Consider the following 24,625-nt stretch of genomic DNA (forward strand, 5'->3'; position numbering starts at 1 on the left):
AAATCAAGTACTTACTCATTGGACTAAGGAACGTGATTAAAAAAATAAAAAGCTCCAAACCCCACAGCTGGAGCACAGATGCCAACAAACATAACTTTGATGCTTCACAGATGATTCCGAATACAAAACTATTCCAACTGATTCCTTCCCTACATTTTCCTTGGAAAAATGTTAAGTGCTCTGTGGTTTGTTTGTTGTTTTATTTAAGTGGTGAAGAGATTATTTAAGTTCATAAAGAAAGGGTTTCCATAAATGGATGCATGCTTGTTTAATTCTATTAATTAAAGTTAACAAACCATATGTCCATATATTTTTAAGTGTACAGTACAAACACAGTATAGTTTTCAGGGCTTTTCTGGATGTGATTTTTGAAAGGTAAATGAGGAAGTGGTACAGTTATGCAGTGAGAAAACTCTTGAAGGTTTAACTCTGCAGAGTTTATACTGTGTCAGAAGATTTTTTTTTTTAACCTCAAAAAAGCAGATAACCCTTTAAAGGCCACCTCTAAAATTTTCCAATTAAAATCTAACAATGGAGTCTAACTTTCAGTTAGTGTTGAAGTTACAGAGGTATGTATCCATATGTATAGGTGTATCTGTGATGTATTTTGGGTTGTAAATAGACATTTTTAAATAGGTGTATGCTCAGGACATACATGATAGTTGAGCATATTGTAAGCTTTTATTAAGAAACAAGAGCACAGCCATATCAGGAGTGAAAAACAGACACCTGTGTTCTGGAGAGCAGCTTAATCCAGGTTTGTCTGGGTAGCTGCCTGAGGTAAAGGACACTGAAGAAGGCTACAAAACTGATTGCAAAATCTTTAAAAGGATTTTTTAGCTTTGACATGACTGAATCACTATAATTCATGCTGGGGTCAGGCTCTTTGGAGAATGCACATTCATCTAGGTTTCCTGAAAGCCATTTTGTTGTGGAGAGGTGATTTAGAGAAAGAATGGCTTTACCTGTTTCAGTTAGTGGCTTAGTTCACGGTATTGTTCTCATTTCTCTTATTTTGAATAGTACCAAACATTGCACGAGCTTGGGATTGTTTCATTCATCAAAAGCAGCAAAACATGCATGACTTCTATGAATTATTGCCAGTAAATTTTTCATCTCAGTCACTGTAAATCCTGTACAGTCCCAACTATAATTGAAGCATTGCATAACAGGACTTTGAATCATTATGTTGGCAATATTCCAGGTTACACAGGCAGATTAGACAAAAGACAGCATTAGGATACGTAAAGGTTTATCTTAAATAACTTGTTTAATAACAGTGCTCTTATTTTCAGATCAGGAACCAAGGAGCAATAACTGTAATGTCTGTTGTACTGGAAGAACATCTTCTTGACTTTCTGAATTATGATGTCCATATTTTCTTACCCTTAAACTGTGTTTAGGACAGAACAGTGCACATTCAAGGATTTAAAGTACTGTAATTAATGTTAAAATATTTCAGATTTAGAGGAAAAAATTCTCAACACATTTTTAAAATTCAGATCATTTTTGAAATGGCTTCAAAATTACAAATGAATCTGGATATTGGTGAGGGAGAAGCAAATGAAACAGCTGATAGTGTATGATGGATGCAGTTTTACTTATACCAGCACATCCTGTTACAAGCAAAAAGGTACACATCATTCATGCAAAACCAAGAATTTATTTGTAGTCTAATTACAGTCTTAATGGTTGTAACAGTCATTATGTGCAGGTAACATAAATGCACAAACTTTTTAGTCTCCCTCTTTCTCTGGTGTTAGGCTTGCCCTCCCACTGCCCATCTATGTTAAGGTTGACGGTTTCAGTCTGGGAGTGGGTTTACAGCAACAGGTCAGTATCTGAAGTCCTTTGACAGAAGTACGACACTGATGTTGATGGTTTCTTTCTTCTCACTTTAGGATGTATTTGGCATCTTTTTATGTTTGCTAACAGGCTCTACACCTTACTTATTATTGATTGCTCTGCAAGTCCATATTGCATCCGAATTTACTATGTAGTGTGTGTTTTACATATGTTGGATGCTTGTTCTTTATTCTCTTTGCTACCCCCAAGGCTTGGCAAGAATGACTTGACTTACCTTGCTCCTGAGGCTGAATTCCATCAATGACCAGTAATGGGGAATCAGTGAGTTTTTTATAGCCCCTGGGCTTCAGGTATTGTCCTCTGCCACTTCTTTCAAAGCTTCTGCTACTCCTCTGTGCTGTGTTTTATTAAGGGGATCTAAAAGGTCATTCTACCCACAGTAACTACATGTTACAAATACCCATTAGTTACAAAATATATATCACTGTAGACATTACATCACACAATTATACAGAGCTAATGAAAAGTTAAAGTAGGTAATGGAGTTCTGATAATTAGATAATTGCTATTGCATGCAAAACCAAATCATCAGGCAGACCAAGAGAAACACAAGCAAAGCCCATCATGTCCCAAAGTCTGTCTTGTTACTTACTGCAAAACCTGTGGCCTGTTACAAACAGCAGTTACTCCCTATTTACTGAGCTACAAAGCTAGGAAGCACGTTAGTGATTTAGTTATGATTAGATTTCAGATGGGCCATCATGTTGGAATGCAAGAATGGCTCCTCAGAAGGTTTAATGATACTTCCCATACCCATGAAAAGAAAACACAACACATTGGATTTTCAATATTTGAATCTCTTAGTATTCACATCAAGGTTTCAGAAATCCCATTTCAGTCAGGGATTGTGATAGCGACGTTGGACTGAAATAAGTTCTCTGTTTCTGGAATTTATGCAGCAGGCTTCAGATCCACTGGAATAAATTACTTATGTCACGAGCTTCTCATTCTTAATGCTGGCTAGTAGTCTTATCCCATGGCCAAATAAAGATACATCTGATTTTTTGGTCCTGGTAGGGGAAGGCTGGCCATTCTCATTTAACTGCTGATTAGGAGGTAACTCACATGATTAAATGCAACTGTTGTATATTCATATCTCATTGTCTGTGATGCCAGGCAGGCCCGCATTTGCTTTCCCTTTGCCAGAAGTAAAATGGTACACGGTGTTGACAAAACTACATAATCTTAACATTACGTGTTGGTGTTCTGATCAAAAGCCCCTCTGCGCCAGATCCTTCTGTTTATCACTCAATTAAAGTAGATATAAAACACACAGCTCTCCTTATTGCTGTTCTTAAATTCCTGTGCCTAAAATTATATTTTTTTAAAAATTAATAATATTCAGTGTATAGAAAGGACACATGGGACCTCATTAAAAGTGTTTCAAAGAAATCTGAATTTGACATTCATGTAAGTCCATGTGACCCCCTAGCAAGGAATGGCTTTGTTTTGTTAGAAATGTATACAGTCTGTGCACCCACTTGTCCATCTTGCTATCAACAGAAGAAAGGAAGCAGAGGGATTTTTCAGATAAAACGCAACTAGATGTAATAATCACATCTAGTACTATTATAGCACAAGATGTGGTTCCTGTATCTCAGCTTCCTCCTGTGTTAAGAATTGTTCTCTGAGGCTAAACTAGATGGAAGGAATGATGGGGATGTAAAGTATTTGAGGATGTTTTTCTCATTTGACTTGAAATACTGAATGTTTTAAATTTTTTTGAGGTTTAATGTCACTGAATCCTATAAAAAATAATTTGCATTTTCTGTAATGTTGTGTGTCTTTGAGACGTGTGAGCAGCCATATGATTATAGATCCTGTGTTTGAGTGTTAGCTAAATGCTCTTTGGAACATTCCCACTTACAAAATGAAATGTCTGTTTGCCTCCAAGCAGGATAAAGTCATGCCACCTTGGACTGATTCTTTCCAGAGTCGTTGTTCAAAGTCAAAAAAATTACTCTCATGCATCTGCCACAGATTATTCCAAAGGACACAAGTAGTGAACTTTCCATTTCGTAAAATCAGAGACTTTCTTTGTCATCCTGCAGGGTGATCACATTAACTTTTTTCCTTTGTCATGGGATTTTAAAAAGTACTTCCATAATCTTAGAAATGTTTTGGCTACATCAGCTACCATTCAAGGAATAATAGCTTCAAAGTTGTGACTTCTCACAGATCTGTCCAAACATGAAGAGATAGTGATGCAATCTTAGGTTACAAAAATATTCTTTTGCTTGTATGAAAAGTAAAAAAGAAAAAGCTAAATAAAATTTTTAAAAAGTTCCGTTCCAAAATAGCCTGTATTGAAACAGTTCATCTAAGCAATACTTGATCTTAAGAGTGAAAAAGCAGGGTGCTGATGCACAATTTCATACACCTTAAAAAAATCTTTAGTAAACTTACATATATTGTTCCTCCTTCCTGGAGTCCTTTTAGGCATCTCTCATGCCCCTCTACTGGCACACAAATACCTGGGTTGAATCTCTTAGGTTTCATGTAGTATTGGGATCCATTAACACAGAGAGTTTATATATCATTCAGTGTCTGCAGAGTGATTGCTTTTATAAACCAAGAATTAACTGCACAGCATGTGGGCCTCATCTTCTATACTCATTACTGCTACTAAAATATTTATTAAAAATCCTATACTTTGCTGAGAAATCACTGTCTTAAGATGTGCTAGACTGTGACCAAAACTAAGTCCCACATTATACACATTTTTGGATTACGGAACTAAAAGATAAAAGATAGACCATTTCCTGTGCTTTTTAAAAACTGCAAAGGTATGAACAGGTGAATTAGTTGGCATTAACAAAAACAGGTTTGAACCTTCCCTTTAAGGCTTTGTGAGAATTTTATTCTGCAAAGCGAAGATTATTGAACGCTACATTCTGTCATCTTCATTCTTCCCTTTCCCTTGGGGTCCTGTTGACTGCTTGCATCCTGACACTTTCATCCCCAAATTCTTGCCAAACACCTGCATTTTCTTATCAGTGAAATTTCTTTAGCTATTGCTGCTTTTATTTTATGTACTCACATTAACATCTGTCTATGGGTATGCAAACTCAGCTCAGTGTCATTATCTTCTATTTATTATGTTTATTGTTTTTATTCTTTTTTCTAAGAAAAGAATCCTTAAGGAAAAATTAAAATCAAAGCAGACTGCCTGTCCTACCTATTCTAGACCATTTTCTACCCTTTGCTGCTCTTACTGGTGTTGCCTTGTCTCTAGGCATCTAGAAGGAAGGCTTCTTTTCCCCAGAACTTCTGTATTTTGGTTACAAATTTCTCTGACTATCTTAGATCAGAGGAAAAACAAATGCAAATGGATGTTTTACTGGCTTGTCCAAGAGAAAAAAAAACCAAACAAAACAAAACAAAAAAAAACCACCAAAAAACCAACACAAAAATCTTTTGCTGTAATTTTCTCTTTCCATATGTACAACTTCAAGCTGCCTTTGCATCCCCGCCATGTGGTGGGTAGATCTTGGCTGGAAACCAGGTACTCACTAAAGCCACTCTATTACTCCCTTCCTCAGCAGGTCAGGGGAGAGAAAATACAATGAAAGGCTTGTGAGTCGAGACAAGGGCAGGGAGATCATTCGGCAGTTACTGTCACAGGCAAACCAGACTTGACTTGGGGAAACTAGTTTAATTTATTACAAATCAAATCAGACTAGGGTAATGAGAAATAAAGACTAAAACTTAAAACACCTGCCCCTCACCCCTTCCTTCTTCCCAGGCTTAAATTTCCTCTACCTCTTCCCTCCCAGTGGCACAGGGAGGTGAAGAATGGGGTTGTGGTCAGTTCATCATACGTTGTCTCTGCTGCTCCTTCCTCCTCAGGGAGAGGACTCTCACACTCTTCCCCTGCTCCAGCGTGGGGTCCCTCCCACAGGAGACAGTCCTGCACGAACTTCTCCAATGTGAGTCCTTTCCACAGGCTACAGTCCTTCACAAACTGCTCCAGCGTGGGTCCCCCACAGGATCACAAGTCCTGCCAGCAAACCTGCTCTACTGTGGGCTCCCCTCTCCATGGGTCCACAGGTCCTGCCAGTAGCCTGCTCCAGCACAGGCTTCCCACAGGGTCACAGCCTCCTTCGGGCATCCACCTGCTCCGGCGTGGGGTCCTCCACGTGCTGCAGGTGGATCTCTGCTCCACCGTTAACCTCCATGGGCTGCAGGGCACAATCTGCCTCACCATGGTCTTCACCACAGGCTGCAGGGGAATCTCTTCTCCGGCTCCTGGATCACCTCCTCTTCCTCCTTCTTCACTGGCCTTGGTGTCTGCAGAGTTTTTTCTCTCACATATTCTTATGCTTCTCTCCTGACTGCAATTGCTGTGGTGCAGCAAATTTTCCCCCTTCTTAAATACGTTATCCCAGAGGTGCCACCACCATCGCTGATGTGCTCGACCTTAGCCAGTGGCTGGTCCATCTTAGAGACAGCCGGTGTTGGCTCTGTTGAACGTGGGGGAAGCTTCTGTCAGCTTCTCATAGAAGCCACCACTGTAGCCCCCCTGCTACCTAAACCTTGCCACGCAAACCCTATAGAGCCTTCCCCAAATAGAACTCCTGTGAGCTTCCGTAACTTCCTAATCATCCTGCAGGACGAGACTCATGAATTGGCCAGCTCCAATAGTGTACTGCTTATTAAACTTGCCTTCAGATTTTTGTTTGATAAGCCAGAACTCTTTATAGATGGTCAGACATTTAGAATTTAAAGGTACAATGTGAACACAGAATATTTATTATTTTCCTATAAAAAGCACTTTGCAGTCTATAGCTAACACTTTTTTTTCCAGTTACTAATGTCATTGGTCTGAAAATGCCAAAGAGCTGATGGTATGCTTACTGAGCTGTCAAAACAAAGCCTACAGTGTAAGTTCAGGGCATCCATCCTGACCCTGAGCTAAAATTCAGTCCTGTGAGTTTGACTTGTGTATTCCAGCCATGTTTACACAGTTACTGGCAGTAAGTCCTCTCCACATTGCTAGGAATGTCTGAAATACGACATCATGCATTACCCAGCCCTTGCTTTTCCAATAATTTAATGTGGGTTTACATACTGCTTTGATAAGCAAACACAACACTACTACCCAGTGGTAGTCTGCAGCTTCAGCATCCTGAAGGCATGGACCTACTGGTAAATTTTCCAATCTCTGGCATATAACGCAACTCTCATAACTTGTAGCTATTTGTGTCCCTTTTCTGGTTTGTTGAAAAGACGAATTTTGGTAGATGACATATTCACTGACTTTTAAATTTTTTTTTTCCCCAGTTTGATCACTGCAGTGTAAATCAGTCCTTGCTCATCTCCTTTCCTTCTTCCTCTTGTCAATGAGGTTACCTGAATTTTATGATAAGAAGTGGGGCAAAGCTGGCACATGGAAACTTGATTTGGGACAAGGCTGAGATAAGTGTAGCTGAATATAAAGAGAAGCTAAGGATCCTGTATGTGCATTAAGTAGTAAAGTTCTTCTTCAAGAGCTTTCATGAGTATTGTGTTAAGAAAAGATATTGTTGTTACACATTCAACTTTTTGAAATTCAAAAAATGCTCCATTTGAAACATGTTTTGGTGTAATTTTACCAGGGAGCCAACCTCTGTTCCTGGCTGGTTTATTTTTTTTACCAGAGTATTTTCTTTCCCATTTTTGTACACTGCATAATCACTTTCTCCTTTTGGTTTCTTCATTAACCTTCTGGCTTGAATGTCTTTAGCAGCGCCACCTTTCCCCTATATAGTGCTTAGCCTTTTTGCTGAGACTTCAAACAAGGTGTAAAATAAAAGGACTTTAATCCTCTCCTAAGGAATTTCCCCAGAGCAGTGGAGCATAGGCCTCAGCAGTTCTGAGCTGAAAGACAGAGGCTATTGTCAATTAAACCTCATCTGATTTATGCTAGGGTCATGCCAGCTACAGAACAGCTCATATTTGAGGAGATGCAAAGGAAGCACACAGCTATTCTTGCCTTTTTCTTCCTCATACTGGAAATAGAGCATAATATGAAGCCAGCATCCAATTAGTACTTTTTTTTTTTTTTTTTTCTTCCCAGAAACATCTGTCTTACCAGGAATTGGCTGGAGATCAAAAAAAGCTAATGTTTTATTTGCAACCACAGAGTTCCAAAAATACAACACAGACAAATTAAACCCTTTGTAAATAAACTTTATATATACCCAACAATATTAAAAAAGCTAAAAATGAAGAGTGTTGTGTGAGAGAAATTGATTTATAGGGAGTTTTTTAGATTGCCACAAATTAAATGCAAAATATGAAACAGGAGATTCAGTTCTGACATGATTCTGAAAAATGCCAGGCTCCATTGGTGGATGCAAGGGCAGGATGCAGTTTTGCCTAAACAGAGACACATGTTGCTTTTTGAGAAGCTGTAGGGGATCTGGAACATCTGGGTGAAAGTAGAAGATATGTCAGAGGCCATGTGAGAGACCCACGTGCTTTTAGAGCAGTTTGGAAGCTAGGTGAGATAACCCACAGCATTTAAAATGTCAACAGAGCCCTTCATTTGGGCAGCTGAAACCTATATTAAAGGTGTAAGCTTTGAGAAGTTAATATCTGCTCATGAGAAAATTAGATAATTGTATATTTATATTTGCCTGTGCAGTTTCACTTACTGGACATAGTAAGTACAAACCTGAAAAGTTTGTAGGTAATCTGAATTTACATTTATTATCACAACTAGAGGCATATTTTCATATATCTGTTTCTGTGTTTCTGCTTTTCAACCAGGCAACCTGTAAAATTTTATGCTATTATTTTGCTTGTCTTTTTGGGGTTTTGTGGTTGTTTTGCTCACATAGACAGGGGCTTTGACAGATGAGTTACACTGATGCTTGCTACGGCTATTTAACCAGCTCAGGTGACCCCCTTTGCTAGATAGAGGTCATATTTTCCCATAGTGGAGTGGGCAGAAGCAAACGTGTTGGCATGTTGGTTGCTGTGCTTCCTCATCCAGGTGATTGCAAGCTGTAACTGAAGATGGGTTTGTGTTTATACATTTGACTATAGCAGCAGTGATTGAGGTGTGGGCACACGTTCATGTCTGTCAGCTCTGCTGTAACTTCTGCCCTGGGGAAAGGCAGATGTCTGTGGTGTGATAAAGTATTAAATTGTGCTTAAGTGCATTTTCAGTGCAGTTATACTACTCTTTGCTTCAGTGTGCCTGAGTCAAGACCTGAAAAAGAGGTTTATAGCATAATTATTTTTTTTACCCTACCTGCAGTACCCATTTTCCACAGCGTTGTCCACTCTCTTGTCATCTAAAAAGAGAAAAATTTTGCTTGAAAGGAATTTGGGGGATGGGTTGTGTTTGGTTTTCCCTTTTCAATCATTTATAGAAGCATGGCCTTTGAGCTAGAAAGACGTGGATGTTCATATACACATTAACTTACCATTTTTGACTTCCCTCATAGAAGATAATTAGAGCTTCCTAATATTTGGAGGTTTTGGAGACAACAGCAATCCATCTGGTGCTGGAGAGCTCTCTGGCAGCCGTGTTTTGCCACCTTCGTTAGGCTTCCAAATCCATACTCAGATTCCCTACTAAGTGGCTTAATTTTCAGAATTGCAGAGCATACCCTTTCTGCTATCTGATCAGAAGGTGCAGATGATCAAAGTCTTTGAATGTGTCCTGTTTGTGTGTCTGAATCTACTTTCAATGGATTTAAATACTTGCACAGTTAATGCCTTTCAACAAGCAGTTCTGCTTTTCACTGCAGCTCCTGGGTTTGGACTGGCAACTCTGAATTAAAGTTCATGGCTCCTCATCTATTCAGTTTGTACCATTTCCATCACTTACACATTTGTTGTTTAGCAGCTGCTCTAACATTTAGAGTGTTGTCTCAGGTGTGCTGACATTATAGGATTTTTTCCCCCAAGTGATTTCTCTATCATTTAAGTCATTTTTTGGAATGAAAAATACAGTAAGAATATTAAAATAATCAGACTTTCAGAGCAAAACCAGACCTTAGCTCCTTCCAAAATTAGCTTTCTCAAATTTTGCTTCCATTTTTGTATAAAACACAGTTTATAGCTCTTTATAATTAAAAGGGAAAAACAGAGTCAAACAACAAGACAAGCTGCAGTTGAGTCCTTGTTGTCTAAATGACTTCACAAGCAGTTAATAATTTCGTACTCTCAGGACTGTTTTGATGTACTGCTGATTAGTAGTTGCATTTTTGCCCTCAGATTTTGAGCTTAAAATGTGAAAGTTCAGCTTGTGTAATTGTAGAAAACAAGATTAATGATGATCTATAGGCTGATAAAAGGATTAATTCTAATATAAGGCTGCACTGATGAGATAATAAATGGCTATGGATAAATGAATAAAAATATGAAAGCATGCTCTATGGCTGGATGTAAAATAGTAATAACTGTTTTATTTGTCTGCTTTACTTGTTGGCTAGCTTTTCACATAGTTAAATTTTCAGGTCAAAATATTATGGAAGTGAGTGTGTCCTCAGTCTGTCAGTTTCCAGAACTACTTTACCACTGTGCTTAATTTGAAACCGTCTTGTGAAAGAAATGAGCCATTTCTCTCCATAGGCGCACTACACTGGTTCCTTATCCTCAACCCCATGATTACAGGCTGTGCAGCTTTTACTTTCTTCTCCTCTTGTTTTGTGATTACAAGTTGTTTTCACAGCCTGTGGAGTTAGTGATATGTGGTCAGACAAACCCAACAGAAACTTGTTTGCAGATTTCTCCCATTGCTAAGTTCAGGAAAAGGCACATTGACAATCATTATAGCTAGTAATGGGTGAATCTAAGAATCAGGAATCCAAGGATCAAATTCTTTCCAGGTCACAAAGTAACCAAGTAACTCTGGTGTTGCCTGTGAAAACTAAAGTCCCAGATTTGCTTCCACTTTTGGTGTTTAAAAATTTGTTGTTGAGGTTCTCCTTTTACAACAAGAATATAGTTCTTACTTTCTAGAAGTTTACATGAAGGGAAACCTCCGCTGCAGAATAGAAATGAAGGCAATTTATGTATGATAACAGATTTGCAGTCATTACAAAGCAGCAGTCTTTAAAATTGATGAGTTGACGGCCTTTTCATGCTTTTTTGACTACTGGATTATCTTCCAACATTCTTACTCTTGGTTAATAAATACTTGGATAGCCATGATTTCCAGCAATTAAAAAAAAAATGCATTTTAAGTTAATGATAACTGTTTCAGCAATTTAAAAGATTTTTGTCAGGAATTATAGGGCCTACGTGAAAAAACTTTAAGCTTCTCAGTTAGAGTATGTGAAGCTAATTGCAAGCAATTGAGTTATTACAGCAAAGTAAATCATCCCTTATCTGCCTGACTTAATCTGCCTTCTTTTGTGCTTGCATCTGTAATGAATAAAGTCACATGCACAGATCGTTAGCATGGCTCAGCTGAGTGGTAACTCACTAAGCTGCAGCAACTCACTTCCAATCAGCTGATCATACCCCCCAAAATGGGATTTTGAACAAGCTCCTTTTCCCTACTCCTGAAGTACTGGGTGATCAGGTAAGCAAAATCACAGTTCACAGGAAGCTACATTTCTTACCCTCGTCTTTTCACACTGTACCTAGTACATTCTTAATTTTAAAAGTAAAATTGAATTTCCTCTCTTTATAATTAAATGTATAAATATAGATTTCAAAGCTGATGTTTACACACTAATTCTAAGGGATGATTTAGATGCTGAAAAGATTAATTTTGATTCATGTACAAGTAACACATCATTTACCTTTAATGATATTTATGTATCACCATCTACTTGTCATGTTGTTGCTCAGATTTGGCGGCCATGTCTTTCCTACTGCAGTTGAGGCCTTCACTACTAAGTGGCAATATAGCACCTGCTTAACTGAAATCACTTTTGAGTCAGTTTTGGTAAATCCATGCAGTCATTCATAGGTGGACAATCCCTTTAGCCTTACGGCCTTGACTATTTATGGTCCTGTGTGTTCTGTTTTCATCAGGTCAGTAATATCTTATGCTTCCTTTGTGAAGGCTTTGCAGCAGTCTAAATGACAACACTAAGTGCAAAAATAACTGAATTCTTAGCCAGGCACTTCTGGGCTTATCAGATTTTAGCAGGTTCAAGTGGTGTTGTCCCAGCTCCTCATTCCCCTCCTTCTGGAGGTTCCCACCCCGCAGTGGAGCTGCTAGGACAGGAGGCATGTTTATGCTGTACCAGATCATAATGCCCCATACAAAACCACAGATAAGGGGGGATTTGCAATAAAATTCTTGACTATGAACTGGAGCAAATGAGCCCTGAACACCTATCTCCTACACAGTAACTTACCTGCAAAGAGTGATTTTTGATAGAAGGATGGGACACACTCTTGGTAACGATAGTGTATAAACAATTTAATCGGCTTCTTTTACTAGATGGACCCCCTCCCACTGTCCAAGGTTCTTTTAAGCCAATATAAAGATTTTGAGGACCTGGACTATTATTTATCAATGTTTACAACTGGCAGTTAAGTATCTTTGACTCCTCATTAGTGGCAAGTCCCTAACAATTATATGACTGACAAAACTGCTCAAGTGTGACACTTAGAATCAGTGCTGTATACAAATGCAGAAAAGTGTATAATTGCATGGATGTGGTAAAAATCATGAAAGTAAAATTTGTTACCTAAATAAACCTAAGTCAGCAGAAACCTGTGTGCTGTGTTCTTGTGTGCAGTTGAATATGTGATCCTTCAGAGCACATTACACAGCTCGTCCATTTTGTGAGATGTTTCATAGACCGTGGATAGTGTAAAACGGAAGGAGGAATGAGAGGAGGAATTCTCTGTTTAAGCCATGCATTTTTAGAGGCATTGCGTGTTTCCTGACTGTTAACAATGCATTCAATATCTTCAGTGCCCCAAGAGTAAAAGGAACGGGGTAATTTACAGGAGGCTTATGTCATTGTGGGCAAAATGTAGAAGGTATTGTTCATCAAAAGAAAATCTATGGTTAACTTAGTAAGAGAAGCATAGACTTCAAAGTAAATCCATATTCAAAAAGGAACTCGGTGACCAGAGAGAATATTAATTCCCCTTGTGGACGTGAAACACATCCCTGGAAGTGAGGTGAGTGTCCAGTAAAAACAAACATGCAGTCTCCAGTTTCAGCCTATTCAAGACACCGAATTCTAATTACTTATTGGACGTGCCGGCAAGTGCCAGAAGAGACATCTGTAACCAAAATTCAAATCCATTTCACTGAAACACATTACATTTTAAGTATACTTTATTCTTAGTTTGAAAACTGACAGTAAATTCCACAAGTCAGTTCTCTGACTGGTTTTGAGTGTTTTCAAATATTAAGAACATACAAGCACTGAAAATGGGGTTTTTTGGCATTTTAGAGTTCGAGTTCCCGTAGTGACTATAGCTTGGGCCCCATTCCTGCTGTAGCAGTCTGGGAAGGACAGCATGGTTGCAGTCCCCTGGTCTTGACTTGCAACTCGCTAAGGGTTTTAAAGCTGTCAGATTTCAAATCTGCTGTCTAGCATAGCAGGAAGCTATCCTGCATTACAGTTATAGCATTACTGTTGTTGTCCTGCTGCCTGGAAGCTTTAATGATGAACCAGGATCCCATTATACAGAGGCCTGCAAACAGGCAGTCCAAAATGGCTTCTCCTCTAGAGAGTTTATAATCTGACTGTGCAAGTGTTAAACGGGTGTGGAGATTCAAGTAAGGGCCCTGTGTTAGCAGGCTGCTCTGTACACAGGGTGTAGAAGTGGGCTTCTCTAGTAGTAGCAGTGGGATCACACCAGGAACACTTGGGGGATTGGTACAGATTGAGCTGTCAGCAGGCAGACTTGCTGCTGAGGATTTACTGTGGTTTTACTACTTTTCATTTCTCTACAAGCACACATAAGTTCTTGATGTATTCAGTTATTTAAAAAGAAAAAAGAAAAAGAATTTACAAATCTTGACAAATGTGTCCTGTTTTGTATCACATAACAATTTCATTTGCTAAGTGCATTTGAGTAGGGTGTTTAATTGTAACATAGGTCCATAAATGAATTAGGTTTGGAAGAATCTGAATTAACTACTATGCCTCTCTATTTTTTAAAAAATCTCTATCAGAATAAAGAAGCTCGTTCTTCCTTAGATGTTTCTAGTTTCATTCTGAATATGTGTTAATTCCAAGTACCATGCTTTAAAATGAACTATTACACTATTAGGAATTGTCATGCATATGGAATAAATGTTTATCGCTAAATGTGAGCATCCGAGCAACTGTACTTAAGAATAAAAACTGCACTTCCTCAGTGCAACCAGGCCATTCTGCTTGCTGAGGTGGAGCTGAAGGTACTCCAACTAACCCTGCGCCTATGAGATATTCAGTTAAGCTAGTCACAATTAAGTGATTTAATTTTTTTGTAACAATTTCCTTCACAAAAGTTTGACTAGTTTGACATAAAATGTAGCTTTTGAATACAGAGTTACACAAATGCCTGGTAGAGAAAAAGTAAGAGGAAAGTGGTGTCTTTACTCTGAAATTTGATGGTTTTATGAAGAGATGTTGAAAGTAGGAACTTTGCTTATCTAAATAAAATGAATGATGTTGAATATAGGAAGGATTTGAGTCCCAAACTGCCCCAGTCTGATGACCTGCCCAACGGGCCCTGAACTCCTACAGGGAAAATGGTTCTAAGTCCAGCCTTTAATTGTTTTTAAGTTCTGCTTGACATAAATGGAAGTTTTTCCAATTATTTGGTTTAAAATATGCAAAATTGAAGCAAAAGATTGTGTTTACTCAGTATTTGCAGCCAAAAAAGAATCCTCTTCAGAAGAAACCTGTTCATTTTACATAGGGTAAGCCCTCTATCCATCAACATATTTTTAAAAGCCCATTACAAACACAACCTACTTACCCTTACTTTACAACACTAAAGGATTGTATCTACACTCAGCAATAGTCTCTAAAGTCCTGGTTCTGCTGGAATCAATAAAATTACTGCTGTTGCTGTCAACTGAAGCTAAAATACTGCCTATAAACTAGGATATAGATGTGCTTTTGCATGAGTAAAATACAATGGGGATCTTAGAAATATTTTGGGGTTTTGTTTTTTAAGTATAACTATGAAATTTACAATGTAGAAGATGTTTTGCTTAATGACCTGGACTTAATTGGATTTAGGTGTTCTTTCAGATCATGCTTTTGAAATAGTATTGTAATAGAAAAATGAAAATAAAATAGGGTATATCTAATGTTATTTGGTTGAAGAACCTGGCTTTTTAAACTGTGGAAATAAATAGAAACCTGATCAGGGACTTACTTGTCTTTTGTTTGTTTTAGTTTGAAAATATTTTTCTAAATGGATAAGGACTTACATTTTTGTACTGAAAATAAATAAACCATTTATTTTTTCAAGTTCAGTTAGTGATTTTCCTGAATGTGTTTTTTAACCACTGCAAGATAAATGTTACCTATCTTTTGGTTCTTGGAGAAGGAGAGGGTATATTATGTTTTGATGTGTAAACAAGGCTCCCTATAAATGGGAACTGATTTTGTCTTGAGTTTTATAACAGTTACATTCATATTGGCCTTTGTTTTGATTGCATGTGAGAGCTATCCTTTCCTTTAACCACAGTGCTGTGACAAACTCAGAGCTTGGGAGGTGGCTGAGAGACTCTGGTTCTTCTGTCTTACAGGCCTGTCTTGTCCCAGGTGACATACTATATACCATTCAATTTATGAATCAGTGACATTCTTTTCTGTTGATGTCTTAATATCTGAAAAATTAAATAAATATTTTGGGCCAGTCAAACTGAAGTTTAGCACGATGAACAAAACCCCAAAATTTTAAGTATTTTTTAATCAATGGACTGTTTGGTGATTCCAAAAGAATATTTGAGATCTAATGCAATGTATCAAAAGCAAATCATAAAAGATAACTATTGGGCTGAAAATATTTAAATGGACTGTTAATGTTGATTTAGCTGCCTTATAAAGATGAGAAAGAAAACACAGATGAGAACAAAAGAAGTGTATTCAACATAGACATACTATATACATCAAAGAAACAAGAGTTTGTTAGGAGAAATCCCTCCATAATATAAACATGTAATATAAATGGGAATAGAACTCTCTATCTGAATTCTGGTTTTTATAAAAGAATATAGTTCAAATGTAGATAAGATTTTAGACTAGTTTCCTAAGGAGGTATCAGACTATCATGCTGTTTGGTTAATTAAAATCAAACTTAAACTAGAAGTAAAAGTTTCAGTTATTCTCAAAGTTTTCAGGAATTTGACTAAAGTGGCTATGCAGAGGCAAAAAAAAATTAGTCTGTTTCGTGTCCTCCATGAGAAAACAGTAGAATTTTGTTCTACATTATTTAGCAACAGTCTCCTACAGTTTGAAATATGATGTTTTGAAAATAACATTTTAGTTGTCCTTTTCTAAAATAATACAACCAAATCACTCTAAATAAATATTGGTACAAAACATGGCATTAATATTCTTTTTCCATTATACACAAATATTAGGAAATATTATTTAAAGACAGAAGCAAGGTAACTGATTAATAGCATAATCAGTGTTTATGTTATAGCATTCCAAATTACGTTTTTAATTTATTATGCCTTTTCTCATATTACAACCAGTATGCTTTGTGATAATTTTTAATTTTAATTTATCATTTTCATAGACATGTATTTGGTGATATATGTATTCATTTGTGTATTTTGTTTAAAATTCCCAACTGTTAAGCTATTCCATGAAATTGTCTTTAAAGGTCTTATTGCATCTTTACCAGGTGTAGCCAGGCATAGATTTAATAATCTCAACTGACTAAATCCACTAAATTAGTTTACTAAAAGCCACAATATGGTGAATTAGGCCACAAGTTTTAGGACAACTTGCAAACAGAACTTTGAATATGTGGTCAAGTTTGAACTATTGCAATGGTATTTTTGGAGTCTTCAAGTGGCCTCAAATAATTATTGTTCTGAGTCCACAAGTGTACTGTAAAAACTAGTGTACTTAAACCCATCATATCAGCCCGTGAAGTTTTCCTCTGTGGGAATCTGGAGACTCCTCCCAGGAGAGCTCAACCCCATCTCTTCCTTCAGTTCATGCGGAGCACATGAGGTGGCGTTTGGCAGCCACTGTCTTGGTTCCTCTCAACAGCCCTATTGAAGCAGAATGCTTCACTGCTTTTCTACTTCTTTCTTACCACTGTTTTGCTGAGATGAGACCTTGGAGTTTCATCTGAAACTTTTATTCTGCTATGTGGTTGCTTATTGTATCCATGACTCTAACTGGTCAAATTGCTTTGGAGAAGGCCATATTCCTGAAATCCCACTTGAGTGAATTGTTCAAGCATTGAACAGGTGAGAAGAGGAGGATAATCCAAGCAGGGGTAGCAGTTTCCATATCCCAGTCCCTGGAAAATCCTTCCAATCAGACTATGTCTTCATGCTAGCAGCACTAAATATACCCATGTGTGATCTGAACTGTGCCTTTTCTCTCCCCTCCTTTACCTACTTCCTAATTTGACACCATTCAAAGCAAGATAATTGTTCTTCTTATACCAGAGTTTTGTAACATTAGATCACATCAATGCTTTCATCAAGCACGGTGTGATTTTCAGTTCCTCTGTGGCAGATGCAGTAGTTGGTAGAGCAGTGCAGCACTCACCGTGAGAGAAGCCAGCAGGCTCTGCCAGGTCATTATTCATGCCAGAACTTCATGGAGTCATCCATTGTTAGGATATTGCTCTGAATTTTCTCAAAGAAAGATTATTTACTGCTGTAAATATTTTCTGGGTAATCTAGATGTACTTTTGTTTCCCTTGCCATTCTGAGCCTTTCATGGGTGTTGTCCAGTACTTAAATAGACAGGCATGACAGCAGACAAAGTTTCTTATAAGCTATGCACCAAGCAAGAAGAAAGGAAAAACTAACAAATGGTCTCTACAGATACTCTTAAAGAACACCTTTCTTTCCTGGCTCATGTACCAACATATGAGTATACCCTGTGTTAGGGTGTATAAAGGGACTACACATCCTGAAGCACACTGATTACTGGTAGTCTGGCTTTCTAGAAACAAGAGAGCTGACATGTTCATCTCAGATGTGTGTTAACAAAGCAGCATTCAATACTTTGCCACTAAATTAATTTCCTTTATTGCCTCTTTTTATTTGACAAAGGGTTCATTGCATATCTCACACGTTCTACTTTACATGACCCTCACCTGTCTATGTCATATCCAGTAACGAAAGACCTCACATTTCTAGCAGCTTTTATTTTTGATTGAAAAATATCAATACAAAAATCAACAGCAAATGGGGAACTGAAACTTTTAGACCATTGTGACTGTATTGAAATGAACAGTGTAGTAGCTACTGTACCGATTGAATTATTCCTGCTTATATGCTACAAGAAAAAAGCTTGTGTTTCAAGATATTTGAAAGTGATACAACACTTCTCCCAGACTGTCACTGAATTTTTCCAAGACGTTTGCCTTTGCAACAGAAAATACTTTGATTTGGAAAACTGAAATATATGTCAAATGTCAAATGGATTAAAAGCTAGCTCACTGACATTGAAAAATGTGGTGTTAATGGACAGATATAAATGACTGGGATGTGTCTAGCAGGGTCTGCCTGGAATCAGTTCTTGGGTCAATAGTACTTAATGTTTTTATCAACTGTCTAGACAGTGATATAAGATATCTTCAGTAAAGCTTAACCAAGACAGAGATTTGTTGAGGTAGTAAATAATATGCTAGATAATTGCAAGAGCTAATAAAACATATTTTAATATTGCCAAACACCAGCCTCTTGTGTGGGATAGGAAACTATATGAGTTGTAAAGCTGTGATTTAGAGAAAGACAGGTTATCAAAGATAACTGGGACTACTTAAGGCCCTTCTGCAATATTGTGGAAGAAAAAAGCACTAATGCAATAATGTATGTATTAAAGTCAGACTTTCAAGTGCAATAGGGTCATGATTGCCTCTTCATGCTGTATTGATAAGACTGCTTCTAGAGTGCCAAGTCAAATTATGGTGTCCAGTCTTAAGGAAAATAAGGAAATAGGACAAAAGGCAGACATAGGGATGAACCATAGGACCTGGAGATCAGCTTTTAAATCCTATGTCAGATTTTAAATCCTATGTAGCTTTAAGAAGTTCAGCTTAGTTTATCATTATGGATGGGTACTTGGGCATGAAAAATTTGTTTGTAGGTATGGGACAAGAAGCACTTTCAGTATCATTGACAAAGGTGCAACAAAATTCAGTGACTGGAAAATTAAATTAAGGGGAAAATGCAGCCTTGAATTAACTTGCAATTTGTTAGCTTTGAGGATTACTAAATAGTGGAACAGCTGATATAGGGAGGTGATAGACTCGTCAGTGCTAAACATCTTTAAAAAAACAAAGACGGAAGGACAGAGTGCTCTTGCTAAAAGATGCACTGTAACCCAGCTGCTGGAGTAGACAGCACATTGGGGTGACTAGCCAGTTGGGATAGCAAGCAGAGTGGTTCTGGCTGTTGCTGGGATCTGTTAATTTTGTTTTCCGTTTTACAGTTCATGTGCTGTGAGGAGAATGGTTGTACATGTTCTGTCTTCAGTCTAAAACATACATGATTTAAACAGTGGCCTAGAGGAGTCATAACTTCCCCTGAGGTACTCAGGACCAGAGAGTTTGCTTGTTCTTTGCTGTCTTCTGATCCAGAAACTAGTCAAGGCTGAAACTCAGATCCCAGAAAGGTTGACCCAGTCCTCTGTGCTCTAAAGGGATTCTCTTTCATAGATGGTCCCTGAGCATGACTCATGGTCACTGTTGTAGTGATCACCAGGTTTTAAGGTAGGAAGGGACTTTGCACAGCCTGGAGGAGTGAACAGGAGTAGTCCAGCTGAATTGTTTGGGCTAAGAGCTCTTACTTGCCTGAAGTACCACAAAACTATGAAACCAGGAAGTTTGTCACAACCTCCCTCACAACCACCCAACCTCAGAATGTGAGAGTCTTGAAGATAGCACTGGGTTCTCCAGTGCCTTGCTGTGTTAGTGAGGCAGGGGGTTCTGGAGAATATTTTTTTTTCCAACTGTAATAGATGGAAAAATTAGAAAAACTTTCAGACAAAGAAGCTTCTTTTAGATCTGAAATAACAACACAGTCTTTCAACCAAAATATAGGTTGAAAGCAACTGCTCTCAGTCTAATTGCATATGTTAATAAGTTAGACCATCTGAGAGAAGAGGTAGTGGACTGGGGGAAGTATGAGATTAAAAGACTGTTATCACCATGGGAAAGAGAGGAGCAGGTAATCTATTGCTTGTTGGGACATGGTGGTATCAGCTGGGGTAGGGGTTATGGAAGAAGGAGGTTGTACTATGTGATAAAAACATTATTTCTATTTCTAGCTACATATTTTTTTAGTATTTAGTGGAATTGCAAACTTTAGTAGGCTTTTTTTCAGAAGGTACCCTCTGCTGAGTATCTCTCTAAGAGGTCAGAGGTAGAGAGATCATTTAAAAATTATCCCGCTGATCCCTATTTATTTTTGTCTCTAATAATTTGTCAGTGTGGATTCTTTCTGATATTTAATGGTTGTTTAATTTCATCCATATAGTTTACAAAACCTTTGCATCAGATGAAGCATATTGTACTTTGGGAAATGAATGAGCAGGACCTACAGATCTTGATCACACTTGTCAGAAGACATATCATGGGGCTTGAGAATATTGGCAGTTCTGTATTTGTTTCTTAGGTGTGGTCTGTTCCTTTTGGTGTGTATCAGTCCACGGGGAATTTGCTTCTGATGATAGGTTTAGCGATGCTGGAGCTATGGGTAACATGCACCTCAGGGAGCCAGATTCTGTAAAACATTTTTTGTCCGTTGTCCCCTTGTAATACATGAGCAATATACAAAATGGAGAGTGGTTCACTTATTCATATGCCATTAGATTTTGCCAAGGAATTATTTGCTGGTTTGTGTCTTGTACTTGCAGTTTATCAAAATTCCTCTTAATTAAAAGCTTTAACATATTTAGGTATACCTTATTCAGGGCTATTAATTTATAAAGGATGTGCTTTATCATGGTACTTACAGTGTTCCGCTTACTGTTTTTATGGTTGTAATAGATCTAATTTGTACTGGTGTATTATTACTTTTAGCAGTGTGATACTGTGCTTGCCTAGAAGCAGAAAAACACTTTCGGTTTGGTGTTGAAATTAAAAGTTTATTGATAATCACTGCTATTGAAAATGCTGGAAAAAAATATCAAGAGGCTTTTTTACTGGTTGGCTTTTTGTCTGTTTTGAGGGTTTGTGAGGTATTTTTTAAGTCACGCTTAATTATTGTGTTCATTATGACCATTTTCTTTCAGGAGTATCAGCCTTGTAACACCAATGCCTGTCCTGAGTTAAAAAAGACAACTCCTTGGACACCTTGGACCCCAGTCAATATTTCAGACAACGGTGGCCACTATGAACAACGTTTCCGGTACACCTGCAAAGCACGCTTGCCTGACCCAAATTTGCTCGAGGTGGGAAGGCAGAGGATTGAAATGCGTTACTGTTCCAGTGATGGCACCAGTGGATGCTTGACAGATGGTAAGCAAAGCTGGAGTGTCTGCATGATGCCTCCTGCTAGCAAGGTGTCTGCAGTTACGTTTTCAACACAGAGTTGGAAGTTTTTGCTTGCTGGTGTTTTGCGTAACAGAACTGATAATGAAAAGAGTGATCACAATGAGGAATCTTGCTTGTATTTCTTCTGGACGTAGCTTCATCATTCAGACTAATCAAGTGTCCTTTACCAACGATTATGAGATCTGCCAGGTTATTTTAATATTCTTTACAATAATCTGCGAGCCATGACATAGCAGCCCAGTTCTTTGGGGATTCTGTCATCTCCTTATACTCTCTAGGGTTTTTACTGGGGGAGAATTTGTGCACCATTAATGTATTTGATAAATATTTAGCTAGAGTATGTAGTATTGATGCCAAGAACTTTTTGCTCAGTAATTCTAAAGGAACAACTGTAAGATTCATGCAGGTGTTTACTAAATAAGGAGTTTATGAATTGCATAATCTCTATTATAAAAGTTTATGTTATGCTATTGCTAGCAATTTAAAGTTCTGTTTATTTCTGAGATGGAAAACTTAACTCAAAAATCTTTTCAACTTTAGATGACTTTAAATTGGAATTATTTTACTTCAGAATTTTATTCTTCCCTTATCAGTAGTACATATGTTTCAATAAATGTTATGCGTATATATATAAAAAATAAAACTTAGTAGAACTTCTGACAGTCATTCTAATTTTATTATTACATTTCATTAATTATCCAGTTCTAATTATATATCAGTGTTTCTTTTTAAGCATTATATTTTAGTTATATAATCTAAGGGAATACTGATTTTTAATTATTATATTTTAGTATATATAGACCTGCTTTCCACTTACATAGCCTGTTGTATCTTCACGATGTGAAGATTAGCTGAAAAAATGCATAACTGAAGGCACTTGGCTTATCTAAGACCAGAAAGGGAGAATGGTTTCTGAGTCCTTGGGCTTTCTAATTCTCAATATTTTTTTCAGACAGACCAACTATTGTGTTAAGCATTTCCTGCCTGTATTGGTTTTACATGGCACGGTTTTGGTAGCGGGGCAGGGGGAAGCTGCAGGAGTGGCTTCTGTGAGAAGATGCTAGAAGCTTCCCCCATGTCCGTCATCCTGTGTAAAACCTTCATTAATTCACTTGACATCTGTGCCTCTGTGGTGGGGACAGGTTGTTAGTGATTTTTTTAAAGAAATATATAGTAGTAAACTGCATGAAATAGTAAAAGAAAACCCGTGGTACTCCAGATGACACATAGTTTCATACTCTATGTCGTTCCCATTTCAGGTAGTCTAAAGTCTACAATGTTGGTATTTTAGGTCTGAATAGCAAGGCAGATTATGGCATGGAGCAACTCATGTAACAAGTGTTCCTGCTATTCTCTGGTTTTCTTCCAAGTTAAGTTTAAAATTAGCATTTAGCAAAGATATTGCTCTGCTAGGATTGGTGTATGACCTACCTTTCTTGTCCTAAATAAGACTTTTGGGTCTTACTTATGGAGACACCTTTCTCAGCTCAGAAGTCATGGTCATAAGTCCTTTACTGAAATTTGGATGTATAAGCTGACTTTTTGTTACAGAACATAGTCAGAAGTAACAGTGCCTATGTTTTGTTAAATAAAACATTCAGGCACAGTGGAAGAGACAAGGGTATGGATTCAGGTTCAGTCTTTGCCTGATTACCTTGAGGATTTTTCTTTTACTTCTGAACATCCGATTTCTGAATTTCCTGGTGTTGTAGCTTATTTGTTGCATCATGCTGAAGCTGCTGCTTTGCTTCGTTTGGAAGTAATTAATCGTTGGACCTATGTGGGAGTGATCCTGTTGCATAGTAATTGAAATGTTCATCTGGGAGAAGGATTTTTGCTGACTAATCCCAAAACTACTGAATATTTAAATACTTTTTATTGAGTAGTTGAGAGTGCAGAAACTATTATACATCTGTCCATTTTCCTAGTGAGTGCCCTCATAACTTCGTCATTAATTCATGCTCATTCTTTGATTCTTTTTGGCCAGTGAGTCTTTAATTATTCTGTAATGAAAGATCAAATCCAGTCGGTGTTCCAAAAGGCTGCATTAACCAATATGCTTCTGGTGAAAAAAGTTACTGTTATGTCTCCTTTAGCCACATTTTATTTTGAGCCTGTTTGCTTAGGCATTTTCTGATTATGGATGTCAGAACGGTATGGAGTGGAACATTTGTCGGGGGTGGGGGGGGGTGGGGGGCAATGTTTTGATTTCCTCATGGGATGAAATTTACTGACTGCCTCTAAACTGCAGAATTCAGGAACACTTCTATGCTCCCAGGTTTGGATTTGGGTCAACACACCACCCCTCTACTGCTCCTTGATTTCATGGGAAGAAAATACATGAATAAGAGTCATGTAGTGTACTGTAGCTTTTGGAACAGAAGGATCTCATGGGGATGGGAACCATGAATTTTGGTGGGCACCTTCACAATTTCTGGCTAGATAGTGAGGAAACATCATAACTTACTTCCACCTGACCAGAGCCTGGATATTGTGAAACATTCTTTTCATTATCTCCATGTTGAACTGTAGCAATTTGCTGGCTTTCATAGAAAGATTAATACTGGTACAGCATGCTTGGCATACCTCATTACCAAAGATGTGTTCTGCAAAGATCAGTTCTCTGTTCTTTGCAGAAGAGAGCCATTTGTTAGAAATTTTCTCATTGCCTATAATCTCCCACTGTGCAACTATATTCATGCCATGTTAAACAGAATCATGTTTCACTGTCAGACACTAGGAAAGCAAACTTTCTTTGCAGTCTGAGCTTAGAGGTAGAATTTCTTGACAGAAATCCAGTAGACTCCTCTCAGGGTGGTAAGATTTCTATCTCAATCAACCAAGCAGTAGCATTTGCACACTGTAATCATGCTTTTCTGATTTGAAGTTCGATTAAGAGGAAAGAAAAATTTTGTTCTCTGCCTTTAGGTTTTCATATAGTGTTGAAATAGTAAAAGGATGGCTATTTCAAGTAAACTGAGAGAGACTGTGTACGTTGTTGCACATCTTAATGCAAATGTCTGTACAGTCCAGCATTAAAAGTCTAGAAATTGCATTACCATAGGCTTTAATGTGTGCTTATGAAACATATTAAATACCTACATTAAACATAAAGATTCTCTGCAGGATTATCTGATATATA

The 24,625-nt window shown here is 37.7% G+C and overlaps 1 protein-coding gene across 4 annotated transcripts in view; it reads left to right on the forward strand.

Moving 5' to 3' along the window:
- Window positions 1-24,625, forward strand: part of SEMA5A (semaphorin 5A) — a 354,251-nt gene that overhangs the window by 294,529 nt on the left and 35,097 nt on the right. For all 4 annotated transcript variants that reach the window (XM_074874592.1, XM_074874601.1, XM_074874608.1 and 1 more), the window contains one exon: window positions 21,222-21,447. In XM_074874592.1, the coding sequence (XP_074730693.1) occupies window positions 21,222-21,447 (226 nt within the window). The remainder of the gene's footprint in view (window positions 1-21,221; window positions 21,448-24,625) is intronic.

The sequence above is a fragment of the Strix uralensis genome, chromosome 1 (assembly GCF_047716275.1).
Source record: "Strix uralensis isolate ZFMK-TIS-50842 chromosome 1, bStrUra1, whole genome shotgun sequence".
NCBI classification, from domain to species: domain Eukaryota; kingdom Metazoa; phylum Chordata; class Aves; order Strigiformes; family Strigidae; genus Strix; species Strix uralensis.